Here is a 19854-nt window from a genome sequence, read left to right as displayed (position 1 = left end):
TCTTCCCCATGAAATTCTGATATTCCAAATGTTTCTAGTTTCTGCCTCGAACCTTTTAGCAAATCAACAACTGAAACGTATTTATTAAAATATCAACATAGAAAATATTTGCATGAACTCACACTAGGCCTGCCACAAAGCTCACTGATAGGCTTTCAATAGTTTTCAACAAAGATGTCTCTAATACAGTTAAAAGTATTGATTTTTTTGAAAGAAGGGAAATATATTTTTCTTAGGTAATGCAACTTATTTCTTAGGTATCATACATCAGTGCCAAAAAGAACCAGCTAGGGGTGTTATGAGCTACAGTAATATAAAAAACAGTTAGCAAATTACAGCCAGCTCCATAATACAATAATCTAGGAATTCCTTTTTCCAAGTTTACTACCAATTCACTAAGCCACCAATACTCCTACATGAGTGCTGTTTGTGTGTAAGAGCTGTGAAGACATTGACAAACAGACAAGAAATTCATGTAGTTTTTTAATATATCAGAATAGCAATTAATGACATATTTTTAAAAAATCATAACATTAGCACTGGAGAAACGACTCACAAACTTGAAAGCCAGTCCAACGTACATCATGAATTCAACAGAAAATGAGAAAGGCAGTGGAGGCTGTTTAAAATATTGAAATCATTTGTTCAGATATCATAGTTGTTGTTTACAAGCAGTGGAGTCAAAGGCTAATATATTCTATATAACCAATACCAACCCGTAATAAACTTTTTTGCTCCATGTAACACAGGCCTGTGAGATAATACATTTCTGCAGCTTCAAATGTATTAGGCAGCATTTTTGCTGAGATCATCAGGAGCTTCATAGCTTTTTTAAAACTTCTCACAGCATCCTGCAATACAGAGAATATTAATAGTTGTAAAGCACTTAACTGAAAATCTGCAAGATTTGTTAGACATTTTAAATTATTTTTAAATGTTGTTTTTCTTAGTCTTTCTTTGGAACATTGTGGTAAAAATGACTAGTCTAGTGTTTCTTGATGTTGCCGGAGTTAGACACGCTGTTGATCTCTGAATGGTTCATATTAAGAACCAATTAGAAAACCAGAAAAATATTCCTGAGATTTATTTATGTATGACCAAGTAGATAATGTATGCAATGTACTTATATTTATTTCCTTGGGAAGAAAAGGTATATCTTTTGATGAAGTCTGATGATAATGAAGTACTTGCTAGAGGTTTCTTTATGTAAATAATGACAAACTATTTATTCCATAGACAACTCATTAAATTTAATATCCATTAAGAAATACATTGAAAGGATCAATCCTGTATAGGCTTTGAAGGAACTTAAATGATTAGCCTCTCAGAATCTTACCATGTCTCTCAGATCTGGACAATAATTTATACATCTTTAATAATGCTTTGGTTTAAAGGAGAATGTAAGGAAAACGACCAAAAAAATTAAGAACAGTTCAAGATAAGCCATTCCTCAGCTTTTGAGGATTACAAAGGGGCGACAGGTGAGTTTCAATATCAAAAAGAGTAAAAGAATGATAGCTTTCTTTTCCTTAAGTAATTCTTTCAAGATGAAGAAGTATTTGTTTAGAAAAATCAGTTTGAAAAACCAGTGCTCATAGGGCTGTCTGCAAATACCGCACCTGCCTTCCCAAATTGTCAAGGTAGTAGAAGCTTTAAATGAAACAGGTCTTCATTTACTGCTATTTAAAAATCACTTTTCTCTATTCCTACATTCAAAAATAGTCTTAAGAGGAAAAAGAACTGTAGATACCTGAACTTACTCACATGTAATTCTAATGGCACAGCAGCTTTTCAGGGCACTATAGCCTGAAGTCTGATCATTTTCCCACACTAGGAGTATTGTGTCCTTCCTATCCAGACGAGGTGGCAATGCAAGTCCTCACCTCTGGGTGAGGCACTCTGAGAAATCAGGGAAAGACTCTAATACACATCCTCTTAACCATGACAACTGAAATGTGTTGAATTGGAGCATGTTAATGATCACTGTCTTTGACTTAGCATTCTTTTAAAGACAGCAGAACTAGTAATGTCCCATTATTGTTTGAGAGAAATAAAACACCCAAGCTGAACGAAAAAAGCTGAATGGATCAAGAGGTTTTATCTGGTACAAGCCCAGGGAGCAGGAGTACAATTTTTGCAAAGCACACGCCTTTTCATTTAAAAAGAACCCACAAACATGAGGCTAAGAGGAAACAGATAGCCTGAGCATTTCAAACACAGAACTTAACAGATCAGTAGATTCACGTTTTTGTGAATCTACCTGTTACTTGCTGCTTTTGTGTTTAGGGAAACAGGATTCTCTACATTTTGTATAAAGAAATAGAACTGTACAAAAAGAAACAGCTAATCCATACTGTCAATTCCAAAAATTCTGCAGGCCTCAAATATTGGCTCACTGCAGGACTCAGAGGAGTGACAATATTGGTTAAACCCTATGAGATAAGAATATTCACAAAGTTGAGAAAATACCTGTAACTATACATTATATATTCAGTTCACATACATGAATTAAACTTTTGTACTGCATTTTATTAGACCAAAAAGATGCTAGACATACTTGTGCATTATTTGATTTCAAAAGAAGCAAAATTGTGACATCTAATGGATCTCAGTCTACGTAACTGTATCTTTTAATTGATCATCTTCAATGTTTTAAAACTAAAATTGCCTATTTTTTGCTGAACTATTAGTGCTGTTGTTGCAAATTCTTATTCAGGTCTTCTTATAATTTAAACAATGAGGTACTCTGAAAGTTTATATAATAGCACATTTCATAAAATAATAAGAGAATACAGAAAGAAAAACATTGTCTGTCTTGTCATATATATATAATACAAACTTTTCTAACCTTGGTTTTCTTGGTTTTCATTTGTATTTTTCCTAAAATAACAAACGTTGAAGGTTCAGGTCGAGTTACAGCAGCTTCACGTAAGCACTCTATGGCCTTATTGTGATTTTGACAAAATGACTGAATGAGTGCTTGCTGAACAGGCTGAGATGTGAAGGATCCTGGAAGGAAACCACCACAAAAAACAGTGATCTCTTCTACTTCAACCTATATGTTTTCCAATATAGAATACCTTTAAATGATATGCAAACTTTAAAGTGCTATGAAAATATTTGGAGCATCAAAGCTTGCTTTAACATCAATAAAAATACAAATGTAAACTAAATACCTACAAAAGTCCGAACCTGAACAGTTATTTATCAATGAGTATAGTTTGATTGCTAAACATCTGCAAATATTTGCATTCCTTCCCCCACATATAAGAAAGCTTTGCTCCGCAGAAGTATCACCATATACCTGCGTTGTTTTTATAATCTTGTGCCCTGTGTATCCACTCTTGGTCACTACCAGAGACAGGAAATTAATCTCATACAGAATGGCTATTCATATGGATTCACCAAGAGCTTCAGGATGAACTGAACACTGCCATTTTATGCCCAGCACATAACAAGGAACTACTATACTGCAACATTTTTACTGTTCAGACACATTGGGAAGGTTCAGTTCTAAAGCTATTTGGTATTTTATTAGGAAAGACTGTACGTAAGTACAAAACAGAATCCTTACTCAATATCCCTTTAAAGCAGAAACTACCAATATTGAAAGGTAGAAACAAAAACAACAAGAACTCATAAAGGAAATTCTGAAATCACAGGTGACAGGACAGGCAACGGAGTACACCATTATTACCTTTAAAGGCTTTAGACATGCAAACAAAATGTCTTAGATAACAAGTGCCTATATTTTAGCTGATTCATGGCAACTAACATATTTGCATGCTTGAGCTTGATTTTTCCGGACAATTCCTTGGTTACAGACTGTTGCCATGGTTCACAACTATGTAGGAAAACTGATGGAAATTGATGTTACCTTCATCCATTTCTGCGAGTTGGTGAATACATAAACTTGCCAGCTCATATTTCTTCAACTCCATTAAATACTGACCCCTGCAATGAAATATTTGTTGGATGTAAGTAGTAAAACTATTTCCAGGCATTTATTTCAAAGTGCAAATACTACTGAAATGTTTTCATTAGTATAAAAAGAGAAAAAGGAAAAGTATTCCCTCCCAATAAAAACATCCAAAGTTTTTCCTTTCTTTTATCAGAAATACGTCAAACTTTTAATTTTTTTCTTTCACATCACAGTACTAAGAAATTATATGCTTACCTCTCTTCAGACTGTAGGAGTTAGAAATACACATTTTCTTTGGATTCCACAGCTAGTAACCCTTACAATCCCCAAAAGTGCAAAAATAATAACACTGTTTCTAAAATCCACCACAGACTGAGAGCTGATAGATATGTTCTGTTTTCAAGGACAACTTTTTGCCTCTTCAGATATTGGCATCAGTATAAGAGGTCATGCTAGCCAAACCACACTCAGAGACAAGCTGAGCAAACCCACTCCTAAAACTGGGAAAATAGAGTATTATTGACTGGAACATAGTAACTAATCCTCCTAATACACCTGAGGAATAATATCCTAGCATTTCCTCCTCAGTTCTTACAGCTTCTCAGGGGAGGAAACAGCTTTATCTAGTAAATTATTTTTTAGTCTTGGTAAAGGTCACCACTTCTCACTGGGCTAAAGATGGGAAAGAATAATAATTCAAATCTAAATTGGCCTGGACCTAATCCTTCACATTCTTTGCATTATGTGGATTCTGCAGACAAATCCGTGAAGGACCCATTCATTCAGGGAAAACATTTAAAATAAATTTTTTCAAAGTTCAGACTTGTTTTTTTGTCATGGTACCTATTTACTTCTTTTTCCCCAGAAACTGTAGGTACCTCAAAGAACAGAGTCCTGTATATGAAAAAAGGTTTCCTCCTCCAAGTTAATGATTACAGTAGTTGGGTGACACTTTGCACATAAAGTTCTTCAGGTTTGAAAATGCTATGAAGATGTTACATTTTTTTAAAACCCATTCAGAGCAGGTCTCAAAGAATACAAGGGTATCTAACAGCAGCATTCCAAATGCATTTTTTTTTTGAAGTGAGATATCTGTGAAGTTCTCAACTAATCACTTTCCTACCTTAATATGTAAAGTTGTGATTTATTTGGATAAAGATGAATGGCTCGGTTTATGTCCTTCACAGCATTTGATAAATTATGAATCTGTAATTTATGAAGAAAAAACAGCAATTTAATTGCTAATATGAACACATTTTGGAGACACAATTACTATATCTGCAAATGTGGTGCTGCAGGATGTAACACCCACATGGTAACAACTCACAAGGCACATAAACCCTCTATAAAGAAGCTTTATGTTTTTAATAAAGGTCTGAAACATTTACCCTACATATTTCCATACTCTCCCACAGGGCAGATCCAAACTCCCCACAGTTTCTTTACTTTTCAAAATCCAAAGAGTCTGGACTATTGGGAAGGAAATTAGGTCATGAGATCCACATGCATGTATGTCCTGACGAATCTTCATTGCTGTAATGAATTTGCATTTATTTTTCAAGTGTCTGTGCATGTGGTCCCACTCAGTGTGCTTCAGATGCTGAGGAGAAAGGAGATCATTACAGTGAAGACCCCAAGGACTGATTCATCCAGCTGGGATAGTTGCTAATTCAAACTCTCATTAAAGAACAGCACTGATGGAATGCAGGTACTGAGCTTTATTTTACTCCTTTACACTGGAAAAAAATCCTGTCAACAAAAAAAAAACTACAAAAGCAAAGCGAGCATTAGTGGATGACCTCCAATATAAACTATCAGGCACAAGTTCTTAAAAACAATATCAAAAAAAGAATATCATCAATCCATTTAGATGGACTCTGAGTTAAAAAACATTTCCTTTAGTTGTGGAAGAAAATTAACGGTGTAAGCAATTTCTCAAAACATTTGAATACAAACTAAGCTCTGTGAAACACAAAAGTTGTTTGAATTCTGCCAATGAAATCTACAGAAATTAGGTCACATTGAATACTCCATTTCTTGTACTCCTGAGAGGGTCTCAAAAAACCAAATGTTATCAGAAACTGTTCTCAAATCCCACACAGAAGTAGAATACATTTTGTTTCACTGTAAATTAAAATATCTAAAATGTTTTCAGTCCCATTTGTGGGGAAGAAAATTTGAGTTTCCTGAAAAATGAGAATTCAAGAAAATTATGTTTTGAAAACACTGTATTTCAAAATGTGGGAGTTTATATTTACAAATATATATTTTTTCAAATAAAAATTTCTTGAAATATATTTCAGAAAAAATTATTAAAGCTCAGACTAGATGTACACTGATGTAGAAAAAATAAAATGACACTTGAAATATTTTGTGTTGTTGCATTACATGCCAACAATATCTTATAATTGCAATGTATGTAATTCTATTATGGTGACAAGGACTACTTGAATCATATAGCTATAAGCAGGTTCTAACATCTGTATAACACCAAGACTTAAGTATTAAAATACTCACAACAACCATAAATATAAATAAAGCTATATTATGTGGCAAACAAAAGCAAAAGGGATGTATTACCTTGTGATATGCTTGCGCTCTGCATACATAGGCTCGAACATTGAGAGGATCAATTTCAATGGCATTAGTAAACTGTCGAATAGCTTCATAGTATTGATCAAGATGCAACAGGAGTATCAAACCAATATTTAGGTAAGCAAAGATGACAGAGCTAAAAACAGAAATTTTTTTTCCTTTTGTTATTGCATTAAATATGTCATTGTATTAACCATAACTTATACAGGCTTCATCTATTTTTATGACATCTATTTTGTGATCAATCTGAGCCAAAGAACTGTAATTGCCAGCAGAGACAGCTCTTTAAAAAACACCAGTTCAGTAGCTTGTTATGTTTGGCCGCACATTAGAGGCTCTTTGATCACCAGAAACAGCACTCCAAATGTGAACTGTGAAGAAACGATGGTAAGTCTCTGTCATAGATGTTGGACTAAAAACAGAGCTAGCTGGTAATTTTGTATATACTGAATACACCAAGAAATACTGAATTCTTCAACACTAAAAACATTCTGTAGTTTTAAAAGACTGACAAAGCTCACACGTTTTCCGTCTAGCCTGATCCCTTATTTACTGTTACTTCACTTGGCTAGCTGCTAGGGAAACCTGGGTTTCCAAGATGTGCAATATCTTGCGCAGCCCACTTTTACAGACTGTTTCTAGGCAAAGTTCAAGACTTCATATAGCAGATCCAAGACAAAGGAAATGCTGAGGGGTCTTAAGGCCTGCCACAGTTTAGAATGGAAGCCTTTGCTCAAGGCTGGACTGTTGAGATTGCCCAAGGCTGAAGAAATCAATACCTTTAGAGTAAGGTTACTCTAAAATTACTCTAAAATGCAGCTAACTGGTATGGGAGGCTTGCTGCATATTGTAAGACCATTTGCATAGCAGGGTTGCTACAGAAATAATCTCTTTCTCAAGTATTTTTAAGTGGTAGGAAGAATCACATTTCAGAGAAACCACATCAGCTTGTCACCAACTATCATGGACCACAAACAACATTTTGGGGGTTTTTTTGTGTTAATTTCAGGGACACCAGTTACTGAGTTTTGCTAAAGAAAAGATTGTGGCATTTTCTTTTGGGAAAAAAAATAATAGTTTGACTATAGGCTGCAAGAGTGGGCTAACAAGAACCTTAAGAAGTTTAACAAGGACAAGTGTAAGGTCTTGCACCTGGGAAAACATAATCCAGGAGTGCAGCCCAGACTGGGATCCACCTGGCTGGAGAGAGCTCTCTGGAAAGGGACCTGGGGGTCCTGGTGGACAGGAAGCTCAACATGAGCGAACAGTGTGCTGCTGCGGCCAAGGCGGCCAACAGGATGCTGGGTTGCATCAAAAAGGGCAGCACCAGCAGAGATAAAGAAGTCATCATCCCACTCTACTCAGCGCTTGTCAGGCCACACCTGGAGTACTGTGTACAGTTCTGGTCCCCGCTATACAAGAAGGGTGTGGACAGGCTGGAAGGGGTCCAGAGAAGGGCCACCAAGGTGATCAAAGGACTGGGAAGCTGCCATACGAGGATAGGCTGGGAGAGCTGGGTTTGTTCAGCCTTGAGAAAAGGAGGCTGAGAGGGGATCTCCTCACCATGTACCAGTACTTAAGGGGCAGCTACAAAGAAGATGGAGACTCCCTTTTTACAAGGAGTCCCATGGAGAGGACAAGGGGGAATGGACACAAGTTGCTCTTGGGGAGATTCCGATTGGACACCAGAGGGAAATTTTTCACAGTGAGGACAGTCAACCATTGGAATAATCTCCCCAGGGAAGTGGTTGACTCCACCACATTGGACACTTCTAAGATTCGGCTGGACAGGGTGCTGGGCCACCTTGTCTAGGCTGTGCTCTTCCCAGAAAGGTTGGACCAGGTGATCCCTGAGGACCCTTCCAACCTGTGATTCTGTGACTTTTTACCTGCATTGTGGACAGATTCCCTCCCATAACACTAATGAAATTATTATGGCACGAGTAGTCAACTTTAATTAGGACTCCAGTTTTATCTTTTGTCTGCCAAACCTGAATAAGTTATTTGTCAAGTTGCCACATAACGCAAATAACATTTAATTTTGAAATAATTAATAATTCATTTTATTATACTCAGACTATAGTAAATGAAGCAAACGATACTAAAAGACAACATTATGGGTTTGTGTGGTTTACTTCCAGTCTATTTGCTGAATAACAGTTCTGATTCTACTTTCCTTTACTGGTACTTTTATGCCGCCAGGTAATCAGAATATAAACAACATATATTAAAATTCTCAAGTCCAATCACCTGTCCAAAGCTAGGACACTTTCAAAATCACAGACTGCAAGTGACCATTGACACTGTTCTGAGTAAACAATCCCACGGTGAAGAAAAGAACAGAAATTTTCCTGAGTGTCATTGATGAGTACTGTGGGAGAAGAATAATAAAATCAGCTGTTCAGATATTCACGTATATTTCACTTACTCCATGCAACTTATTTGCACACTACTTTTTACTTTAGTTTTCTTAGTTTTATAAAATATTGTAGCAAACCATTACATAACATATTAGATCATAACAGAAACTGTTCATTGTGGCATGAAATACATTCAAGACATTTACAATTCGCAGTTAAATCCACTCGAACTGTTGAAAGTAAAACAGAAAAGCTTAGGAAGCAAAGGAAAAATAACTGAAGAGAAACAACAGCAGCAGGAGTCAATGTCCGATAGCAAATTTAAAAGAAATGAAAAGGAGCAAGTTACTACAAAACACTGAATGACAACCATACATTTAAATATTTGCAACATGAAATATCTGTGTTATATTGCAGTATAGTAATTACTGGTGAATTCCTCTTTTTAATTATGAACATACACACCATTAAAAGAAACAAAGAATACCAGAAACACTGAAGTCCTGCAGAGCTCTTTTTGGATCAATCTGTCGTAGTATGCAACCTCTATAGTAGAATGCTAACCAACAGGAAGGGTCTAGATGAACCGCTGTTGCTAAGTCTTGTAATGCATTTCTATACTGCTGCTGCTTAGCATATGCTCTTCCACGATACAGCCTGATAAGGAAGAAAGTTTCTCTTTAAATATACTTTCCCTTAGAAGATTATACGTACAGAATGAAGTCATACTGTGAAGTCATAGATTATTATTTATAATATTAACAGATTGAATCAATTTAATATCGAGTTCTTCCATTGTTTTTGTCATGCAACCTTGAAGTAATCATTCATGAAAAAAATGTTGAAAATAGAATAAATATTCAATTTTATTTCTGAATTTAATAAAGCCAGTCTGAAGTAGCAAGATCCAGTAATCTATACCATATAGACAGATCACTGCACTTGCATAAATCACATTCAATAAAACAGAACCCTGTATCAGCTTTGGGCATCACAGAATTGAATACAACTCTCTCCAAGTGCCACAGGCTACTTACTGGTGCAGCAGTTTCTGTATGGGAAATACTATGTATGGGAATACTGATTCAAAAGAAAAAATACAAAACTGCCCTCATTACTATTAAAGCTTTCTGAAAACATCCATTGTATTTTTCAATACTTCGTTCAAACAGACAAGTTTACAAAATCAGATCCTGCTATTTTATAATATTCCTCCCTCAAATTCAGGAAGCTAGTAATATATTTAAACAAGATAAATCACAAGTACAGATGGAAAAGTGTGAATAGAGAGCAATGGTTGTAAAATTATTTTATCAACGCAAAAAAAAAACCTTATACTTTTGTATTACTGAAGATAGCTTTCACTTATTAAGTGGGTCTTATGCTACATCCCACTTCTATGCAGAGTTATTGTGCAAAATATGTACTATCCCTTTTTCAGTCTAACACAGTAGTCATTTCCTCAAGAATTTAAATCACATGCTTAACTCTACACAAACACATGGCATTGATACTAATCACACTCACTATGACTATCCACAGAGCCCACAGACCAACACGTGAGCCTCAATGAACTAGGGGATTTCAGGAAACCAAATGCAGCTTTATGTTGCTTCAAGATTTTCAGAGTTTAAGGAGCATCTGTAAATTACTTTAGTAGCACAGGAACCTAATGTCATAAGAAAGCCTTGCATGGTTCTGTGGTCCCCTGTGATGAAGGAGATGACTGACAGGTAGAAGATACACATAGGGGAATCCTTCCCTAGCCTTTTCTAGTCAGTTTGGATGGGAATCAGTTCCAGAATAAGACATATGAACTTAGGTGTCTATTTGTAGATGCTTGCAGCATATGTTAGGTGTCTGACTTCCCATTACAGCTGATGAAGATCTAGTCAATATAAACCAAGGAGATGAGAGCAACTCAGTTCATTCTAAAACAGACACTCACTAGCTGTTTAGCTCAGCAGCTCTCCAGGCTTTATAGAAGAGTATATTCAGTCTACCTAGAATCTCCTAACTGTATTGATTAGCATCCTTGGCAATAATGTCTGCTCAGACACCTACATCCCATGGATACAGCAAGCTGACACCTAAATTCAGATATCATATCTGGTATTGAATATCTGCTTTTATTTTTATTTTATATCTGTTTTAATGAATCCAGAATAGACTCTAAAAAACAATTTAAATCTTTGCAGGAATTATATTAAAAATAAGTCAAGTTTTCTAGTAGGAAAATCATGTAATTTTTTTTCAGTCTTTGTAAGTCAAACATCAAAATCATTTTTATAATTCAAAAATAAAAGATGCTTCTCATTCATAATTCAAAATTTTCAGAGGAAACAATTCAGCATAATGCTGAAACTAGAAGTGTCAAGGCAACCAATTGAAATTAGGCATAAAACTACGTAATCCTTAAGGACATTCTTCACTTTGAGCATGTGTTTAAATCCAGCTATTTAGAGCAAAGCACATATGCATACGCTTAAGTCCAACTGACTATATTTGCATTACTCCAGTGGGATCTAAGCACACGGTCCTGTGCTTAGCTAAATTAAGGTCTAGGGACTAATCCAAAGGCATTAAAGCAATAAAAAGATTCCCCGATAAATATCATGGCCTAGAAGTCTTATTCTATTAGACAAGTCTTTGGAAATGCAATTGCTTTATTATTGTTTAATGCATACTCAGTCTTTTACATACATTAATATTATTTTAATAATCCACTTAAAATCCAAATACTTTTGTCAAACTATATATTCTACCTCGCCTGAGCATTGCTGGGGTCTTCCTTGATCACAGCTGTAAAATCCTGAATAGCTGTAGTCAAAACTGAATGGTCAAAGAAATGTATTCCATGTTTCATAAGTGCATCTGTTCTTTTCGGGTTATACTGAAAACACTACAATGAAAAAAAAATATAAGTAGTACATGATGTTATTCCTCATTCTTATTATTTCTAATGATTAAAAGTCTTAACCAAGCAAAAAATAATATATTCCTTTATTCTCAGATTTTCTTTTTTATTCCTTTTGCTTTTAATGTATATTTTCATTTCCATTAACTGTAAAGTAAAATAAAAAGGTAGTGATGCAAGCTTATTAGTGGCTGATAATTTGTAGACTTTCAGTCATTTATTGAATTAGCTGGCAGGAGTAACAGAAATTACTTATTTCCATAGCACTGCTTTTTTAAAAAAACTTCATTTATTTGAAAAGATCCCTATTCTCCAAGCTACTTGTCAGATATATCCAAATACAATTTATTTTTACTAAATCTACACAAAGTTACTACATTATTGTAACGATACAAAAAAGTGAACTTACTTTGGCATAATCGTCCATGGCCAATAACAATTGATTTTCTTCAGAATACAACTCAGCTCTCCTAAAATAAATGTCATCATCTGTAGGTCTGCATTTTATTGCAGAGCTATAACTGATGATTGCCAATGTATTATCACCTTGTTTCCTGTAAATTTCAGCCATTGACAGGTATGCATCTGAAACAACCACCCAAAATATAAAAGGCACTATTTCACAGCCCAAAAGAATAAGTCATCTCCTCCTTACAGGGTAATTAACACAAGCAGTAGAAATAGAACAGTAGATTACGCAAAAGGTGGGGAAATCCTGTTTTAATCTCAGCAACAGAACTCAGAAGTTGAGCTATAGCTGTGTGCTCAACTCCGGAGCCCATGCAGCTGTAAACTGACAGCTCTTGCTGGATTCACAAGTACTAAAATCTTTGCTGTCTGTAGAGCTCTGTCAAAATGGCCTAACAAGCCATTTAATGTAGGCCTGTTGATCACAAACAAATATAAAGTGATTTAATTTAAATGGGCCCACACAATGTTTATCCCACTGTACTGGGTCTGATCAGGATAGAGTTAACTTTCTTTATAACCACCCATATGGTGCTGTGTTTTGGATTTGTAGCTGAACCAGTGTTGACTGCACAACAAGGTTTTAGCTCTTGCTGAGCAATGCTTGCACAGTATCAAGGCTTCCCCCCCACTCTGCCCTCTCTGCAGCGAGGAGGCTGGGGGTGGGCAAGAAGTTGGGAGGGGACACAGCTGGGACAGCTGACTTAAGTAGGCCAAAAGGATACTCCATACCATATAACGTCATGCTCAGCAACAAAAAAAATAGGGGTAGGGAAAAAAGGGGGGGAAGGGGTGTCTTCCAAGTCCATGTTTAATTAAGATTTCCTTTGTTGCAACCTATGACCATTGCTCCTGTTCTGCTGTGCATCTCAGAAGAGTCTGACTCTGTCTTCTCTCTTACCACCCATTATGTAGCTGAGAATAGATTTCCCTCTCAGCCTTAACTTCTCCAGGCTAATTAACTCATCTCCCTCAGCCTTTCCTTATACAGCTTAGGCTCCAGCCCCTTGACCATCTTAATGGCTTTCCAAGGGACTCTCTCCAGCTTGTCTCTCTCATATCAGGGATTCCAAAACTGGACAAAGTATTGTAAGTGCAGCATCACAACCCAGCAGAGGGGAATCACTCCCTGACTTGCAGGGCCTTGCCTGTCAACCAGGTGGTATCTTTCCCTTTTAAGCTCCTCCTTCCCAATTAAAAGGGTATGGCAGAACTGGGCTGATTGAAGCACAATAGCACACTGTCTCCATTACAGGATTGTTACAAACTTTCCCCATTAAATAACGGATACACTTTCCATTGGTCCCCTTTTTTCTTTTCCCTTTTTTTTTTTTCATTTTTAAAGACACACTAAAATTAAGTACATATTTGGCCTTAGAAAACCTTCTGTCCCAAGCCTTTGAAGATTCATGTCTGTTTTATAATCTTTCTAACGTGGATAACATAACTGATGTAAGGTTAAATACATACAAAAACACTTGCAGAACTTAGGCCAAAGGCAAATAGAGAAAAAAGTCTATGAAAAATTAACAGTTAAGTTACACTTCAGTAGATACTTACCGGCTTTATTTTTGCTCCATTTAGTTATAAAATTCAGGTCAACCAAAGCAGCAGAAATTCTGTCTTGAAAGAGGTAAATCAAATGTCTATGCCAGTAAGCATTAAGCAGTAGTGGTTCTAAGCTTATAGCCTATAAACAAAATAAGTAAATAACTTATGTATATTGCAGAAGGAACTTCTCAAATGTGCTAACAATGGCACATAGGAAATTAGAAAATATTTGCACTGAAATTATTATTTTTAAAGAAAACTCCTAGACTGACAAACTTTCATTTAACCTAAAAATCTGAAAAATTTTACCCATTGTCACTTGTTTATTTAGAAGCATCATGTACTTACACTTATGCAGAATCAGAGTCCAAGCTACCAGAATATTCAGCACAAAATATCAGTCAGCTGGGATATTACCATGTTTGATGATTTCTTTAAAATAGTTACCTGAACTATTTCTAGAAGTCAGAATTCTTCTATTTGTAAGTAAGCAATAATTACCCATCCCTGTGAAAAGGGAATCAGCTTTTCAAACCATGCTGTTATGATTCCTATAGAAAGTATTTAACATTCCCTAAAAAAAAAAAATCACTTGATAGATATTATCAGTCAAATAAGATATTTCACATATATTCAATATGGATAAAACACACTCTTAACAGCCATGTGGCAATAAATACAGAGACAGAGAGACAGTAATTCTCAAATTTTGGTCTATAAACTATTTCTAGGATCCATAAACTATATAGGAATTGTGTTCATATATCTTAAAGAGAAAAGCCAATAATGTTTTCACTAAAATATGCAATAACAATGGCAAGCAATTCTGTCCGTTGATATTGGCCCATGGGTCAATGAACCACTTTGCCAGGGCATGGAAATTTTAGCCTTTCAGATCCTTGACAGTCAGTTTCTAAAGTCTGGGGTGAATAAAAAAGACACAAGATAATCATTGAGTTTCTATAAATATAGTCAATTTTCTGGTCAGATTATTTATGATGTTTGGAAGGTAATATGTACAGATTGCAGGTGCATAAAATAGGTACCTATGACCCATTAAAAACAAACAAAAAAGTATAGATTTATCCCCAAAAGAAGCATTAACAGAAATGGTGTTATAAAAGAAAATTTCACCCTAAGACAATATGCATTTTGGAAAAGGCAAACTCTAGAAATAGAGTAAAATCTGAAGGGTGGATCTCACTTTGAGCCTCCTTAAAATTTATTGTGGCGTGAAACTGTTAGCTAAAAGGAATGCAGAAACCAACATGAAGCCAAGCTGTTTTGTACTTCATTTCGTTCCTGTGCACATTTCCAAAGACTCCAACCGACAGCGCTTTGCATTTCAGCAAAAGAAATGTTATTTACATTATTTAAAGGTGCCCCTTGTTAAGATTGTGTTCAGGCACACTGACAGATTGATGGCGTTCTACTGCCACAGAGAAGTATCAACACAAAAGGTCTGGTTCAATCTTGCATTATCAAGCACTCCAGTACAAGGATCATGAACCCCAAAGCAGCTGCTGAGCACTGCTTCTCCAAACACCAAATGCTGCGTTAGGAGCCAAGATGTTGGTCAAGGAAAGAAGGGTATCTTTTGCTGTATGACATTATATATAGGATGAAGTACTTTGGGGTCCGAACTTGCTTATGACTAGCTGTGCATAATACAGATGTTGAATGGCAATGAAAATACCATACCAAAAGCGCAATATATGACTTCTCTGCTCTGGTTTCACAAACATACAGAACTATATACCACTGCTTAAAGAATGCCTTGAAAGCTTTTACAGCTTCCACGTTTAAATTATAGACTGTAAAAATATTCTTTTCATTTCTGGTTTTTCAGCAATTTTTTATGCTGTTTTGGTTGTTTATTTCTAGTTGTGCAGGGTCTTGGCAGAAGTAATAGAAGGTTTGTAGCACTATAAAGGGAAAGCAGAAGAAAGTGTTTTAAAAATAAACATACATAGAAAAATGCTAGTATTACTGTACAAAATCTTAGTGTCAAATGATAGTTTAATTATAAACAGGAAATTAATGTTTCAATTTATTTACTTACTACGTTTTTGCAGAAATTAAAAATATATTTTTCAGATTTGCCAGCAGCAAAACTTGAAGCAAAAGACTTACTTTCCTTTTTGTCTGTCCTACCTCCAACTCCATTTAGGAGTGTTGGATCATGAGCAAAGGTCTCCAAAGAAACATTATAGTGCTTGGAGAACACTAGGGTAAATAAACACGGTTTATTAAGAGCCTGCATCTTCATTCTTGTGGGACTGAACTTGGATCATGCTGTCATACAAAGGTAAAAGATGGCAGCATTCAGCCAGTTATCGGCTCTCCTGCTTCTAGTTCTTCACCTGTCGAAGAACTCAGAGACTTAAAAAAAAGAGCTTGATAGAAGTAAAACCTGGCATTAAACTTACTTTTTCCAAGTCATCCATAGCTGACTTTAACTTGCCCAACTTTCTTTGTATTGCTCCGCGCCTGCAGTAGTGAAAGGCTGAAGGATGCTTTTCCTTTGCTATTAGCTCAGACAGTCTTCTTTCTTCATCTTCTAAATCTCCAATACTAACTGTTGCACCTTCAAGAAGAACAGGCTGTATTGAGTCAGCTAGTTCTATCTGTAGATTTGCCTCTTGAGAGTCCACCACCTCAGTTCCTTTTAGTAATTCAGTATCCTTCTCCTCAGAAGCAGTCCCACTAGGAGGGAAAGTTTCATCAAACCAGCAGCTCCATATTCCACTGACCCACATGCGAGCAGAAGTTTCTTTTGGAATTCCACCCCTCACTTCTGCAAACTTTTCAAAATCTAACAAACAAGGGATGCTGGGGCTCTGATATTGTTTGATTGCTGAAGACACCTCGATACTGAATTTATCATTAATAGGAAGCCTTCCCAGAGACACAGACCTAAGGAAAAATATATTAAAATTAACTAAAAGTTCCCAGATATATTAGCGACATCAAATTGCAATCTGCCAGTCAACAACTAGTCAAAACATATTGCTAGCTCTCTTGTTAATGATCATTTTTTAATTTATCAGCCATTTATCAAAAAGTATTATTGAAGCTGCAGGCAAGCAGAATTGTTCTGGATGACTTGTGTCCCCAGAACGTTCAGCACTTATTTGCAGTTGCATGCTTATTTCCTCCAAAAGCTTCTACCTCAGGTTTTCAAGGACATTGCTAAACCTAAGTAAAATATTTCAGAGTGGACAGTTACCAGCCTGGCTAAATGACGGCAAATCCTAGATGGATGAATATATCAATGACACGCCCAAAAGATATTAGGAAGAGGCCATGAGAATATAAGCAGAAGCACCACCACTTAGAGATGAAAAAAAAAGCACTTGAATTTACAAGGATATTTCCAAAATTATAATCTGGGAAAATTCATAACTTCCAGGATGAGAACCTTCACAAATGTTCAATAACAACATCTGCTTTGAGATGTCCAAGTTAAAGAAACAGAAGTCTTTACAGAAACACTTAGTCTTCATCACAAATAACACTAGTCTTGCTAATGCAGAAAGGAATAAATATATATAATACTATGTACCTAATAATTATAATAAATTATTATATGAATATTATAATATTTTATACTATGTATGAAGGATCCTACCAGAGAAAAAGGGGGGAAATGAAATAAAAAATGAGCAGGCCTATGCATGAATAATATGCAAAATAGTACAAAGATTAAATCCCCTTGTTTTCGCAAAACTGATATGAAAGCAAAGACACACAATACCCTTGTCTAAAACAAGACATTGGAAAAAGGCCACTTCTCCCACAGTCACAGCTCGCTATATCAGTATATCACACTATTTAAGTAGCTTTGCTTTTCTGTATAATAAACCTACTGAAAGCTGCCTAAAAGCAGAAAAAAAGAAGCTGGATGGAAAAGTGGCCTGAATGACCAGGCCTGAGCATCAGTGTAACTACAATGTGGACACATATGACTGTACACAAAAATAGACATTTGGGGGTTTTTTGCAGGTCACACTAGCAGAACATTAATTGATTTTCTTTTATTTTTAATACTTTAATATTTTCTAAGGTACCCTGTATCTGACGTATGTAAATAATAAACAAGCACTACAAAAACAGTGAGTTAGAGTAATACATGAAAACAAAAAATAAAAAGCAAACTACTCATTTATGTAATCTATGAAGTTCGGTGTACAAAGGAGGTTAACCAGCCTAGCATTTTGGTTTCCTCAGAACTTAGAAATACCCCGTTGCCTTTCAGAAGAAAGATGTTTGACCATTTTTATCATGCATTCATGCTTAGATAAAACTTTTTCTGTTGTTGCATGAAGCAATACCATTTCCATCTAAAGTACAGTATACACTAAATGTCCTAGAGGTATCTGAGCAGTATGTATTTTTCTTTGCATCAAAAAAATGTTATTCCTAAATAACTATTATTACTTAACTTCAGAGTAATATTTAATATTAATTAAGATAAAACCTGTAATTGGATAATACAGCTACAAATTAAAATACATTCTTTAAAAAAAGCAATTCACATTAATTAAAGAAAACCTTTTAAGAATCTTTGGGCGTTGACTTAATTTCTTAATCACAGCTTCTAATTTTCTAGGGTTTATTATTTTCTTTGATTTCTTTGTTTTCTTTCTTCTTGGGAAAACAGCGTATTTAATCCCAGCCTTTTGAGGTTGCTCCACAAGAACAATGTCATTCTCACTATCCTCTTGTCTGGTCAAAGTAGGCAGTTTTTCTACTGCTATGTCTGCCTGCACTGACTGAGGATCATCACAGATTTGATTCAATAGATGCTTGGTAGGGGAGCTTTTCCTGATCTCTGGCTCAACCTCTGGCTCAGCTATCCGTTGCTTCATAACCTCCAACTCTTTCATGCTGATTTTGAAATTAGCTGACATATTTAATGTAATTTCGTCTTTGAGAGCAGTCATCTCCAGAGCTGAGACGGATCTTTTAATCAAACTTGTCTGTTAAAAAAAAGACACTTAAATTATTTAGAAGTTCATTTGAAATAAGATTTATATATCACATTTCCTTAGTTTTAATGGCCTGGATTTTATTTTATATAAAAATGTAAAGAAAAAAAATAGCGACATGGGGACTACACTGTTGAAAAAAAAAAAGTCGTATTTAATGGGAAAAAAAGATCTGCATACCTCAGGATATGTGTCAAACCAGAGATATCTGAAACATTAATTCAGTTATTTGAAGCTCATAAAGGGCTAAAAATCAATCTTCTCTAAAAAATATCACAAGAAATTTGAATTAAATACCCCCAGTCCTTGTAGGAAAGTTAAATTTTAACATCAAAAGTGTATGCCACTGGTGGTGACATTTACAAAAAGATAAACTGAGATATATTCATGACCTCAGAAGAAAAGACAGGAGGACTCTGTATAACGTTTGGAAGTACAATTGTATTATATGGAAACACAGTTAACATCTGAAGCGAACTATGCACCCTCATACTTTGTGCCGCCATGACTGAATCACCTGATGAAATCAAACCGAAAGAATAACTGTTAACCTCTGGTGTTTAATTGTTATTAATTATTAAGCAAGTACTATTTGCAATAACAAACTGCTTCTCAGTCTTTTTGTTAATTCCAGTTCACTAACTTGCACTATATTACTAGGCATAACACATCTTTGTCAAAGAAATTAAAATGCAATTTCATGTCCACTGCCTGAAATTTACAGAGGGAAATATTTGTTAGTAATAAATAAAATAAATGGAAAAAAAAAAAGCATTGAATAATTTCGAAAATTTTTTTATTTTACTCAAAGAAGAACTTTTCAATGCTTGGTTACAGACACCTGTTAAGAATTATTTACTTTATATATTTATTAAAAAGACACTGCATCAGCCTTTAGTTTATTTAAATAAAAAATTAAAGCACTCTAAGTAATTAAATACCTTTCATTCTTTATTTGTGGTAATGCATTATACCCTGTGAAGTTCTGACAAGATAACAAAAAAAATCTCAATATCTCAAGTGTGCTGCTTTTAATTACGAATTCTTTTT

At 35.3% G+C, this 19854-nt stretch overlaps 1 protein-coding gene across 15 annotated transcripts in view; it reads right to left on the bottom strand.

Moving 5' to 3' along the window:
* TTC6 (tetratricopeptide repeat domain 6) overlaps nt 1-19854 on the bottom strand; it is a 79284-nt gene that overhangs the window by 21269 nt on the left and 38161 nt on the right. For 13 of the 15 annotated variants that reach the window (XR_012662280.1, XR_012662279.1, XM_075103395.1 and 10 more), the window contains 12 exons: nt 18368-18795; nt 16243-16729; nt 13823-13952; nt 12204-12379; nt 11643-11779; nt 9365-9534; nt 8768-8888; nt 6503-6653; nt 5046-5128; nt 3878-3954; nt 2849-3009; nt 717-851 (listed from right to left, as the gene is read on the bottom strand). Coding sequence is in view for 13 of the 15 variants with exons in the window: in XM_075103395.1 (XP_074959496.1) it covers nt 717-851; nt 2849-3009; nt 3878-3954; nt 5046-5128; nt 6503-6653; nt 8768-8888; nt 9365-9534; nt 11643-11779; nt 12204-12379; nt 13823-13952; nt 16243-16729; nt 18368-18795 (2256 nt within the window). In the remaining 2 variants the exon portion in view is untranslated. Of the gene's footprint in view, nt 1-716; nt 852-2848; nt 3010-3877; nt 3955-5045; nt 5129-5310; nt 5456-6502; nt 6654-8767; nt 8889-9364; nt 9535-11642; nt 11780-12203; nt 12380-13822; nt 13953-16242; nt 16730-18367; nt 18796-19854 lie in introns of those variants that run through there. The other 2 variants (XM_075103406.1, XM_075103407.1) reach the window with 2 other exon arrangements.

Source organism: Phalacrocorax aristotelis, chromosome 9 (genome assembly GCF_949628215.1).
Source record: "Phalacrocorax aristotelis chromosome 9, bGulAri2.1, whole genome shotgun sequence".
In the NCBI taxonomy this organism is placed as follows: Eukaryota; Metazoa; Chordata; class Aves; order Suliformes; family Phalacrocoracidae; genus Phalacrocorax; species Phalacrocorax aristotelis.
This window is presented reverse-complemented; position numbering and strand designations above follow the sequence as displayed.